The 14,545-nt window shown below is 31.1% G+C and overlaps 1 protein-coding gene across 1 annotated transcript in view; it reads right to left on the reverse strand.

Annotated features, from left to right (window-relative positions):
• The window catches only part of LOC129230679 (calumenin-A-like), a 26,936-nt gene extending 12,761 nt beyond the window's left edge, over window positions 1-14,175 (reverse strand). The window contains exons 1-4 of the mRNA XM_054865094.1: window positions 13,942-14,175; window positions 11,889-12,050; window positions 9,026-9,188; window positions 5,118-5,342 (exon numbers count right to left, since the gene is read on the reverse strand). Coding sequence (XP_054721069.1) covers window positions 5,118-5,342; window positions 9,026-9,188; window positions 11,889-12,050; window positions 13,942-14,046 — 655 coding nt within the window. The 5' untranslated portion in view covers window positions 14,047-14,175. The remainder of the gene's footprint in view (window positions 1-5,117; window positions 5,343-9,025; window positions 9,189-11,888; window positions 12,051-13,941) is intronic.
• Window positions 14,176-14,545: the final 370 nt, after the last annotated feature.

A 14,545-nucleotide genomic window follows, 5' to 3' on the forward strand; every position in this document is an offset into this window, starting at 1 on the left:
AAAGATGTACAAGCAATGAATTTTCGGAAGAAGTATCTGTTGAGAAACATTTAGCAAAACTTTTCATTCTTCGAAACTAGAAATTATCCCCCCCAACCGCCCCCCCCGACGTTATTCAAATTATCAGGGGGTATTTTGGTGGTCTTTCCTCCCTTTTTTAGGGGGGGGGCTCTTTCTGGGGGGTAATCATTAATATTTAAGGAGATGTGCCAACACTCTTTGGGGGGAGGGGGGAGGTCTCTCCTACTATTTTTGAACTTGCAAAAAGTATGACTTCTTGTTTGGACATTTTCTGCAACAAAAAAGGGCTTCATTTGCTTCTCAATAATTTTTTATCCTTTTATAAAGTCCGGACTAAATCTTAATTTCTTAGATATTATGGAGGCTCAGTCGGCGCCCTTCAACTCAGCTTTCCCGCGCCCTGTCGACCACCCAGTCCGGCCCTGATATAAATAACTTGGAAACATTTGATTTTGAAAACCTCTTCACCAATATCCCACTCATTGAACTTTTTTCCTCTGTGTCAGAACTTTTTAATTCGGTCAAGGATTCCCTTGATTTTAATGAATTGTTTTTTCTTAGTCTTTTTAAATTTTGTATTTTCAATAATTTTTTCAAAAATGGTAATTTATGTTTTCTACAAATTAATGGCATTGCAATGGGAGCTAATTTTAGCTATACATTAGCCAACCTTTTTCTTTTATATTATGAGAGAAAATATTTAACTGACAATCCTTCCTCTACACCTCTTTGTTGCAGGTACATCGATGATCTATTGTGTATAAATTTTCCGAATTTTTCTGAACTTAGTAAAACTATTTATCATAGTTCATTAACGCTCAAAAAGACTAGTTTTAATCAAAATAGCTTTAATTTCCTGGATATCAACATGCAAATTGATTTAAATTGTTACACTACAATCTATGATAAAAGGCGCGAATTTAATTTCAGTTAACAGCTTACAAGATTTTTCCTCCTGCTTAAGTAAAAAGGTTTTTATTGGCATCATTGTTTCGCAAGCTATCAGAATAAAAAGAATTTGCAATACCATTTACGCATTGAATCAAGAAATTTCAGTACTCAAAAACATACTTTTTAATAATAACTTCCCTAAAAATCTGGTTGAAAACATTTGCTTAAGTATAGCCTTCGATGAGCATTTCGCTTCTTTTGAAACTATTTAACTGTGTAAATGTATGATATAACCGTGACAAACCATTTTTTGTGGAACCCCCGGGGTTGATGAATTTTACACGTGGGAAACAGACAACTGGCATGGTTCTGGAGTGATCTTATAGATATGAATTTATTTTTTATTTTTACGTTGACAACTGGAAAGAATTTCTTTCCCGTGTTGAACATCGGAATTGTCTCTTTTTATATGAATTTCAAGGTAAGATAATTTTGTTATTGGCAGGTACTGTACCGTGGATGGCTAATTATTGGAACTTGTTTTCCTAATTAGTCGAGGCGAAACCCCCTGCTTTTTGTTTTAGGTTTGAGCTCTTGTTTATTGTTTATAGTTTAGCAAGTGGTGCATTTGCCCAATGTTACTCTATATTGCATGTACTGCACCTTAAACATTCTCTTTTAGTTCATAGTTAAATTTTTGGTCTTTTGACCATATTTAATGAATCATCCATGGCTGATGAGCTCTGGATTCATACTTTATCTTTTCCTATTTAATAGCTATTTGCAATTTTCCTTTTTATCATTATTTTTATATAATTTGTTTATATTTGAAATTTTGTTTGTTTATTTTATATTTACTTGCCTTTTTAGTTTTGCTGCGTTGTGCATCTATGGGCTTTTGGTGTGGTCTTTTCAATACTTTTCACTTTTATTATATACTAGTGGTACCCGCACGGCTTCGCCCGTAACAGAAAAATTAAAAGGTCTTTTGGTTCGCCTGTATTTACAAATAATGTATTGTGAATTTTCTCGTCAATTGGCTTGTACTCATGTTACGGTTACACGTTATGATAATTTCGTATCTCGCCAATCGGCTTGTGCCCATGTTACGGTTACATGTTATGGTAATTTCATAATTTAACCATCTTATGATAGTTTTGTTCTTAAATTTGGAATAGAAAAAGAACCACATCGAATTTCGAAAAATCGCTTCGAGGTGCACACCCCCATGCTACATACTAACTTCGTGCCAAATTTCATGAAAATCGGCCAAATGGTTTATGCGCTATGCGCGTCACAGACATCCTACAGATATCCTACAGACATCCAGACATCCTCCGGACAGAGAGACATTCAGCTTTATTATTAGTAAAGATATATATATATATATATATATATATATATATATATATATATATATATATATATATATATATATATATACACAGTGAAGTACTGTTTATATATTTCTCTTTTACACGTTTTTTTAAATTGGTCCTTGCAGAGTGTTATACATTAACCTATATCTTTTATACATTTTTTTTCATTTGTACCCTTTTTTCATACAGCCCCTTCAAAAAAATATAAACGGTGCTTCACTGTATATGTATTGACTCCTGTATTAACTGTAGAAGATGGAAAAAATCAAGCCAAAATACGAAAAATTCTTTCAACTTGAAGGAAAATTTTTATTTTGGACCTGTATGAAAAATTAAACAAGTGTGTACTTACTTAAAATTTAATATTTTTCTATAAAAAAGTAAATACTAATAAGGCAATTCTCAAAAAAAAAATGTCCCGCGCGTAATGCTAAGTTTTTTCATTTTATTCAAGTAACTATTAATTAAACATGGGACTAGCTGTTATGCTTTGATAGTATATTAAAGCATGTATTATTCCCCAACAGCATTATTTTTTGAAAGCTTTGGTTAGCTGGAAAAATTAAAAACTTAGTGTTACGCACAAGACATATCGCCCAATAATTTATAAATTAATGTAAATATTAACAATGTAAGAAAAATAAGTTACAAAAATAAAATTTAAAATAAACTGAATTAAGGTAGCATGTGTTGAAATAACTTCACCTTTTAAAATATTATCATTTACAGGATACAATAGTGATGAAATCTCAAATAAAACAGCAAGCATTTTTGCGAGGCAAACACACGTTCTATGTTGATAGGTTTCCAATAAAGGGAGGGAGGGGCGGATGAATGTTCAACTAAAGTACTAAAGTTCTTATTTAAAATTTCTCGATAATGCATTGAAATCTTCAAATCAAATTAAAAGTTTGTAGAAAGAAAACATCAGTACAAGGAAGGATCAGTACAATTTCCCCAAGGATGATGCTTAATTCATAAAAAAATTGATTTCCAATGCACAAATAGTTCTTCTCTGCATTTATTCTATTACTGGATGGTTTAAATAGTAATAGAATAAAAATATTTTTTGGGAAAAATAGAAGTGGAAAATAATTTTATTCTTTGAACATCATCAATAATACTTTTGAACTTAATTTTTTAAATTGGTATAAAAATAAAAAGTAAAATAATGTGTAATCACACTTTGTTCATATTTTTCGGGAAAACACTCAAAATAATGAAAAAAACATTTGTACCACAAATATGCTGTCATCAATTTATAATGAATGAGAGTGATATTCATTTAAAGTTATAGTTGAATTATGGCTACAAATGATTCTATCTATCTTTTTTGCACTCGACGGTGTTCAAAGAATAAAATTATTTTTCACTTTCTAGAGCTATTTTTATACAGTTTTGAAGTAGGTTCGATTTTTTCCCCCAAAAATATTTGAACTTCATTCTTTTTAATAGAAATTTATTTCAGAAATAGTGATGTTACCATCGCAAAACTTCAAGCATTATTTACACATATTTACATTTATTTACACATATAAATGCTCCCTACCAAAAAAAAAAAAACCTACATAACCACTTGAAACTTAAAACGAATGGTACTAAAAATTAATCCTTATTCCTTTCTAGGATTTATTTGTCTGCTAATTTAATTAGAACCATTTAAATGTTTATCATATTCTTAATATTTAAATATTTTTTGTAATAATTCTTTAACCCCAAGTAAAGTTTTATTTATACATTAACTATTTCACTTACTATTACTAGAAAGTCCCCCGTCAAGGTATGACGAGTGAAAATTGCTTCTACTCTTCTACATTTTAACGAAGCAATTGCCTGTTGGGTGAAAAGTTTGATAGTTGAACTTTTAATCCTAACTACAGTGGATTAACCCTAAACTCCAAGAGATAGCGTTCATTGTTGACCATTTTTATGTTTCTTCATTCTCTTAAACTGACAGCCGTATCAGTAAAACAGTTAAGTTACCAGATCTAGTTCAGCCCTGTCTGAATAAAGCCTTTCCTGCATGTCAAACATTTCCAAAAAGTATTATCAAATTATCTTGCTGTGGTATGAGTTTCATTGTTGATGACGTCAGCGTTACTTGATCATTTGCTGTTGTGTGAGAGGGATGTGTATTAGGATTTCTCAAAGAAGGAAAAAAAAAACCCTCAGCGATTTGGAAAAAAATTTCACATGTTTTTAGCAGTGCCAGAGGTGAAAGTTTTTTTTTTTTTTGCAAAACCAAAACGGGGGGGGGGGGGGGGGGGGGATCTGAACAAGTTGTTAAAAAAAATTCATAATGGTTTTTAATGGTTAGCAAGGTTGTTTTTCTCTTTTTTGAAAAAAGAAAAGAATAAGACAAAAAAATGAAAAAAAAATAAATTCTAGTTTACTAACTTCTTGCAAAAGCGTTAGCTGGTCCGTGGGTCAAAAAAGGCAAAGAAACGCAAATATAGAGAGACGTGACAAGAGGAGGAGGGGGTCATATGAGGCAGCAAAGGGATGTAAGTGGCAAAATTAAGAATTCAGTGATAACCAGTACACATGGTAGGTGAACCCCTCCTCTGTCTTGGGGCAAGAGATGGTACCAGTAGCCCTGGTAGTTGCTGCTATACAGCATGATTTAGAAAAAAATTTCAACGAAAGACTACCTAGGATGTTATCTTTAAACGCGTTTTACTCAAAACTTGAAAATGTCTATTTGCATCCCTTTGCTTCTTACTGCCTTATATATGGTTGATAAAAAGTCAAGACATTATCATGAACAACTCCTAAGTGGTCCACTGTAAACAACTTAATAAAGTATGTAAAAAATGTAATGTTTACCAATATATTCATCAATAGAAATCTTTCCATCTCCATCTTTATCGATATCTTCCATAGTTTCAACGACAACAATATCTTTCATGTGAGTACTTTCCTCTGGATGAACAAAATCCGTAAATTCTTCCTTATTTAACGACTCATTGCCGTCACGGTCAGCTTTCTTCCAGCGCCTCAAATCCCGATCCATCATTTCTTTATAGTGAACTTTTTCCAGATCGTTATTGTCTGTAAACATTAAAGAATTTTATTAAAATGCATGGAAATAGGAGCGAAACTTAATAACAAAAATATACTATTTTAAAAACATGCTTCAACGTACAGTAAAATCCAGATTATCTGAACAATTGGGTGGCACACATACCGCTATAATAAAAATTTCAGATAAACTGTAAAACGGCTAAAATGAGGGACAAATAAGGTACAAATTGTCCTTGCTCAAAAACAGCTGTATTGATGCATAATATTTTCTTCAAACAGTGAAACTATATAGAGTAGAGTAAAAATGTTTTGTATTTTTGTACAACAAAACTTAACATCAATAAAGAACAAGTGTATGTACAATGACAAAAGTACAAAAAATAAATAAAACAAAAGAGTTTAAATTTACAATTTTTCGACAAAAAAAAAAAAAAAAAAAAAACAGCTATTGGTATTTATAAAACCAAAATACATGTTCTTGATTGTTGATTGACTTGCGGATAATCTGCTCCCAGATAATTTGGAGTTTACTGTAAAAACAAACTTTGAAATGTTAGAAATTCTGGAATTAATTCATTGAACAGGCCCAGTAGCAGAAACTTTCTAGCCAGTCTGCGACACTATTTTAGGTAGTTGAAAATAATCTGCAGCATTATTATTAGTTTTATTTTAAGTTTTCATAAAATACACAAGTCCTTTGTGAAGGTCAAGACTTGGACAATTTTCCAACTGGCCAGTGGCCACTAGACCCGAAAAACTTAGTGGCCACCACTGTCGCTGAGTTTTAAAGCATTAAGGGGGGGGGGAGACAGCAGCCTGCACCACTTTCATAAAAATAATAACTCTACACACTATGAAAAACAATTATTCGAGACATATTAATTTTAATATGGAAAATTTGCGTTGAAATAGGTTTTTAAATTTTTTAAATTAGTAAATGAGAAGTTGGCAGAAAACTGCTCTTTAGATGAAATATTTAGCTTATAGCAAAGCCTTCGAATCAATGAGGATCAAATACAACTGTGCAGATAATAATTCGCATTTTTCAAAAAAATATTTTATAAAAAGAAAAAAAAAATGATTTATTGAACATTTTATGTTATCTTCAATAGTTTGTGTTGAGGTAAATATCCAATTGTTTTTGGAAACTTGAGTAAGCAATAGTATCGTTTATTTCCATCTTGCGAATGACCAAACATGGCGTCTACGCGAAAAATTCATGGTTATAAATAGATATTTGAATTTGTTACATAAAAGTAGTAATAAATTCAAACTCCTTAAAAAACTACAATTTAGGTGAAATAGTCAGTTTTTAGCACATTAGCCTCTAAAGAAATGAAGATAAGATAATATTCTGAAGAAAAAATTTTGCATTTTTAAAGACAATAATTAAGAATTATCTGAAAAAAATGGCACATTTTGCATAATTTTCAACAGTTTGCATTGCAATAAACATTCAATTCCGTTTTTGAAAACGCAGGCACTTCATGAGTCTTGCGTACCAACATCTTGGGAATGACCAAACATGGCGACTACGCTAAAAATTTGGACATAAATTTCGGTATTTGTTGCAAAAAATATTTTAAAAATAAAAATCCTCATGAGACTAAACATTAGTTGAAAAGTTTTAGCACTTTTGCGTCCAAAGAAATGAGAATAAGGTGAAATTTTCACATAAAATTTTTCATTTCTCAAGAAAATTATTTTAAAAAATAAAATATCCAATTCATCTTTGTTTTTGAAAACTTTTGACTTTTCTACTTTGATTTTGTGAATGACCAAATATGGCGACTATGTTTCTAGCTGAAATGCTGAAGCATCCATCGCTCAAAAAGCGATCTCCAAACGATCTTTTCCAAGTTGTATTTCTTTCTTTTTTTTTCTTTTTCCCTTTTATTTATTTATTTATTTATTTTTTTCTTTTTTTTTTTTTTGTTCTTTGGTAAAATTATCTGCAGGCCGCCGAAAAATCTGCGACGTACGTCTCGCGACGTAGGTCTCGCGTCTCGCAGTTTCTGCTACCCGGGTGAACAGGCAGAACTTGTATGGCTGTTTTTTTTTAACACAGAAAAGAGAGTAGAAGAAGTTTCAATCATGCATTGCTTTAGAGTCAAAATGTATCAAGGTTTTTACTATTGTTAATAAAAACGATATAATGCAGATAAAAAGTTCTGCTAAAATTTTGATAAATCGAAGAGCAAGATTTTTTTTTCACAAGAGCAAATATGTTTTGATGTTGGGTTAAAAAATATCAATGCTTCAAAGCATAATTTTTTGGTTCTGGTTCAACAAAAAAAATTTCTATTGGTTCAGCATTGGTTTCCGTCCCACCGAAAATAGCGGTTTTCGGTTAAATTCTGATTAATTAATTTCATTTTATATGCACTCATATTTACTAAAAATATAGTTCAATCACAAACAAAAAAATGCAATGCTATCAAAATGTAGAACACAGACAAATCAGTTTTTTTTTTTCGATTCAGTTCCAGTTTTTGTTCTGAGCAAAAGTAAAGTTATTTCCTGGTTTTTGTTTCAGTTCCAGTTCGAAACCATGGAAAATACTGCAATTTATAACCGGAAAAAATGATTTTTTTAAAAAAAGTATATTTCTGAACATTTTTAGTAAAAACATGAGAAAAAGAAACAATGTTAAAAACTTTGGCACATGATTCAGTACAACACAAAAGCAGTGCTTTAAATGAAGTTTTTTTGTGAATGGGGTGGGCAGGCATTTTCTATGATAAATGCAATTTCTTTTCAAGAAAGGGTAATAAATCATGTGCACTGACTGTTTCCAATGAAAGACAAAATACAAACACAAATTAGCAATGAAAGAGTTTCCGCATGTGTCAGAACTGCATCAAATGCTTCTGTTGGCCAGTGGAATATATTATTGCATGGAAATAGAAACAAGGGCTATGTGGCAAAAACTATTTCTACTTTTATTATATAATTTGATCTTAAGGACATCAAAGAAGGGTCTTATTGTCATTCTGAAACTAGTGTGAAAACAATTTTTAGTGCAGCTTGGTATCTGTATAGTTTGATGAAAAATAATACACAGAGGCACAAATTGCCATACTAATGGTTCAAAAACACAACAAATGCTATAAAATTGGGTGAAAATTGATATATGTGACAGAAATATTCGACTGTGACTATGTTTACAAATAGTTTAAATTTTATACTTCCAAGAATTTCTTTATAATTCTGAAACTAGTGTGAAAACAATTTTTATCAAAATTAGGTTTCTGTATATAAGTCTTTGGCTTAGTAAAAACACTTTACAGAGATACAAATTTTCAAGTGTGTGTTTCAGAATAAGCACAAATGCTTCATTGTTGCATGGGAATGGAACTATGTGACGAAATTATTCGACTAACTATTTTTAATCTTTTCGTATGTTTTCATGTAGCGAAGAAAAGTCTTCTTGAATTAAATATTCTGAAACATTTTGCAGTTTAAGTACAAAGCAAACATTACTTGTTTTATTTTGATAAACAAATTCAGCTATAAACATCTAGGCCTTGATGATATATAGGAATAAAAAAAAAAAGCATTCATAATACTTTTACCTATTTTTCCCCATTATTTTTATTATTGCTTTGGGTGAGGAATGCAAATAAATGTTAAAACACAAAAAAAAAAGCTTTGACACAAAATGCATTTTGTTCAAATCTATGAAAATTGTGTGAAATTAAATAACAAACCTTCCATGTACCCATAAGTTAACTTCTGATATTTCTGCCAGGATATTTCAGTTTCACCATAAGGATTGAGACCTTTCCACTGCCGCTCAGAATCTTCAATTATGTATCGCTTTTGGGTGAGCTGTATCCAATCTTTTAATTCTTGCATGGAAACAAATCCATCCTAAATTAAAATATTTAAACTAAAAATTAAATATTTAAATTAAAATCTTAAAACTAAGAAGAGTCAAACCTTTTTTTATCCAGCCGTCATTTATCCGTATCGAATTCATAGACTTTAACTGTAACTATACTAAACATTTGCTTTTATTTTGAACTATTAGTGATAATACATTTGCATGACCATGTTTTGTTGAAATGCAATATGAGGCAGCAAGAAGCAAAGGGATGTAAGTGGACATTTTCAAATGTTGAGTAAAGCGTTTAAAGATAAGGTCCTAGGTAAGCTTTCATTGATTTTTTTTCTTCTAAATCAGGCTGCGCAATAGAACCTACCACTGCTACTAGTACTATCTCTTGCCCCAAAACAGAGGAGAGGTTTCCCTGCTACTTGTACTGAATATCTCCAAATTCTTAATTTTGCCACTTACATCCCTTTGCTTCTCACGTCCTCATATGAGGCAGTGAGAAGCAAAGGCATGTATATGGAACAGGGTTGGGTTTTAGACTGTCCAAAACTGGTTTAGGACAGGACAGGTGGTTTTGACCGTCCAAAAAGTATGCTAAAGCTAAAGGGGTGTAATCTAATCAATTTGTATTTACTGCAATATTCGTAATGCATAAATATAGATAGATATTAATGAGGTTTAATGAATGAATATTTGATAATATTTTTCTCCAAAATGTTCATTAAAAAAATATTTACATAAAAAAATTGCCAATAACTATTACATAAAAACTTCCTTATGTAACAATTGGTAGAGTTGAAAAAGGAAATTCACAACACTACCGAGACAACTAATTTCAGTTCCATTTATAACTCAAAGGAAGGTTATTAAATGTGCAATATTTAGGTCAAAAAAAAAAGCTTAATTTTTTAAATGGTTTTTGCAAATAAGCTTTACATGATGTTTTAGATAGATCATAGATTTTTTAGTTCATATTTTTAGTATAATACATTCTGTAACAAAAAAAAAATTGTAATTTATTGCATTTAAGTCAATTATTGCACTATATTTAGAACACTGTTTTTGCACACATGCATAAATGTTGAAATAATTGGTTGATGAAAAAAAAATCCTGCATACCAATTGAAATTTTTAATGAAGAATTTAATTTCTACATAACTAATTAAAATCAGCTGCATAAATAAGTCACATATATTTGTATACTTGAATGTTTACATTGAATAAATATATTAAATGTTTTAAAACAATTTTGACACATTTTGTTCCATTTTGACATTTTCCTTTAAAACACAGTTTCTCAAAAAATAGTTTTGGACACTTTCCGACACAAGAGTTTTAACAGGATGGTAAAAACCTTGCAACCCTGCTTTCATTAGCACACATGCATAAACATTGGGAAATTTGGTTACTATTATCAAAAAATAAAAAATAAAGTAAACTCATGCATACATGTTGAAATTTTAATCATGAATTCAACTTCTATGTGAGTAGATTAAAATCAGCTGCATAAATAAATTGAATGTTCTTATTGAATAAATGTTCAATATAAAACATTTTATTCTGTTTTCTCAGAGAGTACAATTTTTCTAACAATATAGCTTTGGACACTTTCGGACAGGACGGTAAAAAACAGGGTAATTACCGTAGTGTCCAAAACCTTGCCAACCCTGATATGGACATTTTTAAGTAAAACACGTTTAAAGTTCAGATCCTAGGTAGACTTACATTAAAAATTACATGCTGTATAGGAGTACCCACTAGAGCTACTAGTATCATCTCGTGCCTCAAAACAGAGAAGAGGTTTCCCTATTATTTGTACTGGTTATCTCCAAAATTTTAATTTCAGCATTTACATCCCTTTGCTTCTCACTGCTTCATATGCCTTTGAAACAGAAGGCAGTGGATGAATTCTTTGTTAAGAAATACGAATTTTTTTAGATCTTTTAATGTCTTGAACACAATGCTATGAAATTTTGGTCCAAAACAGGGTTTTTTATCGTAATGGACGCAGGAGCGGATACAGATTTTTGGTGGGGCAACGGAGAGAAAAAATAAGTAAAAAGCGCCTCCTCATACAATTTTTCATGAAGGTCTTTGTTTTTTAAGCTACCTCACTATTATTTACCGATTCTAACATCAAAGAAAAATTATTGGAGGAATCTCGATTTTATGTACCTTTGAATTCTAATCAACTGAATTAATCACGCTGACCTCCGACCATAATGTTACACCTATCAGAAACAAAAGTTATTTTATCCTAATATGCTGTTTTTTTTCTTTTTTTTAAAGAAGTTGATTTGTGCTGTTCAGAAATTTATTGAAGAATATTTAATGTGATAGTTAAGTTATTTCTAACACTTTGGGAGGTGCCCAAGCCCCCTTAAAATCTTCTACTGAATGGACAATAAATCTGCTAATTTAAGGGTTGTTTTTGCTTATTTATACCGATACTAACCGGATTATCGATCAACTGTATTGCCCTAGGTCCCCGTTAGTCCACGTGAAAGAAGGTTGTACTATATTAACTGTTCTTTAATCATATTTTTTTTTAATTACATTTTTTTTTGCTTTTGGAAATCTATAATTAAGAATTTACCCCACATATGAAAATTGTTTTACATAAATATTGTGTATCAGTACAAAATAGAAAGGAGGGCAATTCATTATTCAGTTACATCATAAGATTTTCATAGTTTTATAAACAAGATACTTATCAACATTTTCAAATTATTTACCTTATCAGTATCAATTTTATCCACAATTTTTCCCAATCGTCGTTTGCTCTCTTCTGGACTTAAATCATCAAATGTTTTTGCCTCCTTTTCTCCTAAGAAAGCTTCATGGTCATAATCAACATTGTGCAGTTCTTCTTTATAATGGTCTTCATCACTCAAAGCCTGAAAGAGAGGTTTTTTTTGCATTGAAAATTGCTTTAAATATAAATTTTTAAAATGTACTTTATTGTTTTTTATATTAAATTATATAAAAGCTAAATTTGTTTAAAATTTAAAAAACAGAAAAAAAAATCACACAACTTGAATAATGAAAAAATAAATACAAAAGTGATATTTAACCACAGGCTCAGGGGCATGCACAGAAATTTTGGGGCCTCTGTCACAAATGACTATTACGGGTTCCCTCTATATTGTTTATTTCTACGCCCTACATAGATTTCCCCCCCCCCCCCACCCCACCCTTTTTGAACACCTCGGGCCCAAGTCAACAGGTGTCCCTTCTCCCCCCCCCCCCCCCTGTGCACAGGTTTTGGGCATAACTTAGCTGATCCTATCCACGAAAAAGACCAAGGCTCTTCTTAAAACCTATTCACCTAACTTCAAGTAATAACTGCATCTTGAGATTTTGATAAGGGGTAACATTTTCAGACGTGCCTCGAAGGGAGGTCCTGGAAGAAGACTGTGACCTTCCTAAAAAATTTCTCATTAGGCAAAATTTGACTGATGATTCAGAAATTTGAAAGATAAATATATAGCTCACTTACTTTTCATATATTTTTTTTAAATGATGCCTATGTCTTTTATGATTACCTGTAGGTATGTACCAGCACATATATACATGCATCAAAAAAAAAAAAAAAAAGCTTCATTCAGTCAATTGCAAATTTCTTTCCAACTAAAAATTTAGGTTTGGGGGTCCCTTGAATACCGGATTCATTTCTTTTTGATATTTCTGAAGTTAATTTTCCCTTAAATTATTCATAAGTTGCACCATCAAATTTTCAATAGTTTAATTCATTTGACTGAAAGTGTTAGCTGAGCTTGAGTATGGCAGCATGTGGCACAGGGCAGACATTTAATTAGGGGCCCTTTTACACATTGTTTTGACAATCAGGAAAAAAAATCAAAGTATCACAAAATTAAATAACTAAAATGTTGTGGAAATATCTGGGCAGATATTAAGCTAATATACACTATGAAACAATAAAACAACAGCAGTTACCTAAGGGCTAGTAAACAAATGTTCCCTTTTCTTTGAATAATAAATCTTTTTATATTCAATAAATAAGATATTTTCTTTCATATAATTAATTTTCATTATGAAATGTAAAAGTAAATTAACATTCAAACACACACACAAATCCAGCATATATTTTTCTTTAAAAAACTTTTGGCCCCCCTTTCTTTTTTTGAAAATTCTACAAAATATGTTTACCACAATCAATCGTTTCATAAATTGCAAGTATAGTTTTACATTAATAAAATATATTAATATAATAAAACAGCTTTCCTGCTTAAACATTCTATAAAACTATCTTTTTCAAAAATTATATTTGTAGTACTCTCTAATAGTGTTTGCGATTATCGCAGATATTAACAATAAGTCAATAAATTTTGAATGATTATCTTACACTAAAATTTGAAGCTTAAATTGCATGCAAAATGAAAACACCAAATGCAGAATGGAGCAAAACAAATACGAAATATGGATCTATATTTAACTTTTTAGAAAGACTATTTGCAGTTAACTGTTACAAAACGAATTATTTTTACACAACTTCTAACATTAGATAGCATTTCTTTTTCATCAGATGGGAAAGTCAAAATTTCTGCTAAAAACATAACTAATATGTATCCCGATTTTGTTATAAAATTATTACTCACACAGAACAAAACTTGATTTAAAAATAAGCACATGTGTTAAGCTAGGTATTTATGCCAATTTTTTCAAGCTAGTGCAAAAGAATTAGAAAGCAGAATGAATGCAAAAATTGAAATTAATTTTACTTAACTGACGCAATCCAATTATGAACAGAAAGGAGAAAATAATTACGTTTTCATGAACTCTTTTAGAAGCTCCATCTGATTTAGGGATCACGAGCGAGTTACTCGTAAAAAGCAGTACATTAAAGCTAAAAAGTAGGAACAAAGTATTCATTTCCGAAGACAACAAATTATTCTGATATCAGGGAGATGACTTAAATCCGGGAGTTAAGTAGTTTAAAAATGTTCTTGGATGACAGACAACACAAAACACAGACAAGCACAATGCACCCACTCAAATTCCAAAGCGGGTAATGTTTTTCATATGTACTTAAGCAGCAGACGATTGTCAGAGCGCCATCTGTTGTTGAAATAAATCTCTAGTAATTATTAAATCTCATTTCGGATATTTTGCATTAATTAAACCAGGACAGTCGGACGGAAAAACACCGACTCCGGGACAATTTAGAGCTTTGCCTTCTATTCAGATTCCGGCTCTTTTGCCCCAAAATCCTCCAGCTCCTCGACCTGGATTAAATAATTTAATCAACGTAATTTTTTGGGAGGTCACAGTAACCTCCCGTAACCCCCCCCCCCTCAAAAAAAAAGAAGATATTAATATATATATATGTGTGTGTGTGTGTGCGTATGCAGGACATGGACGCCACCGCCTA

Source organism: Uloborus diversus, chromosome 9 (genome assembly GCF_026930045.1).
Source record: "Uloborus diversus isolate 005 chromosome 9, Udiv.v.3.1, whole genome shotgun sequence".
NCBI classification, from domain to species: Eukaryota; Metazoa; Arthropoda; class Arachnida; order Araneae; family Uloboridae; genus Uloborus; species Uloborus diversus.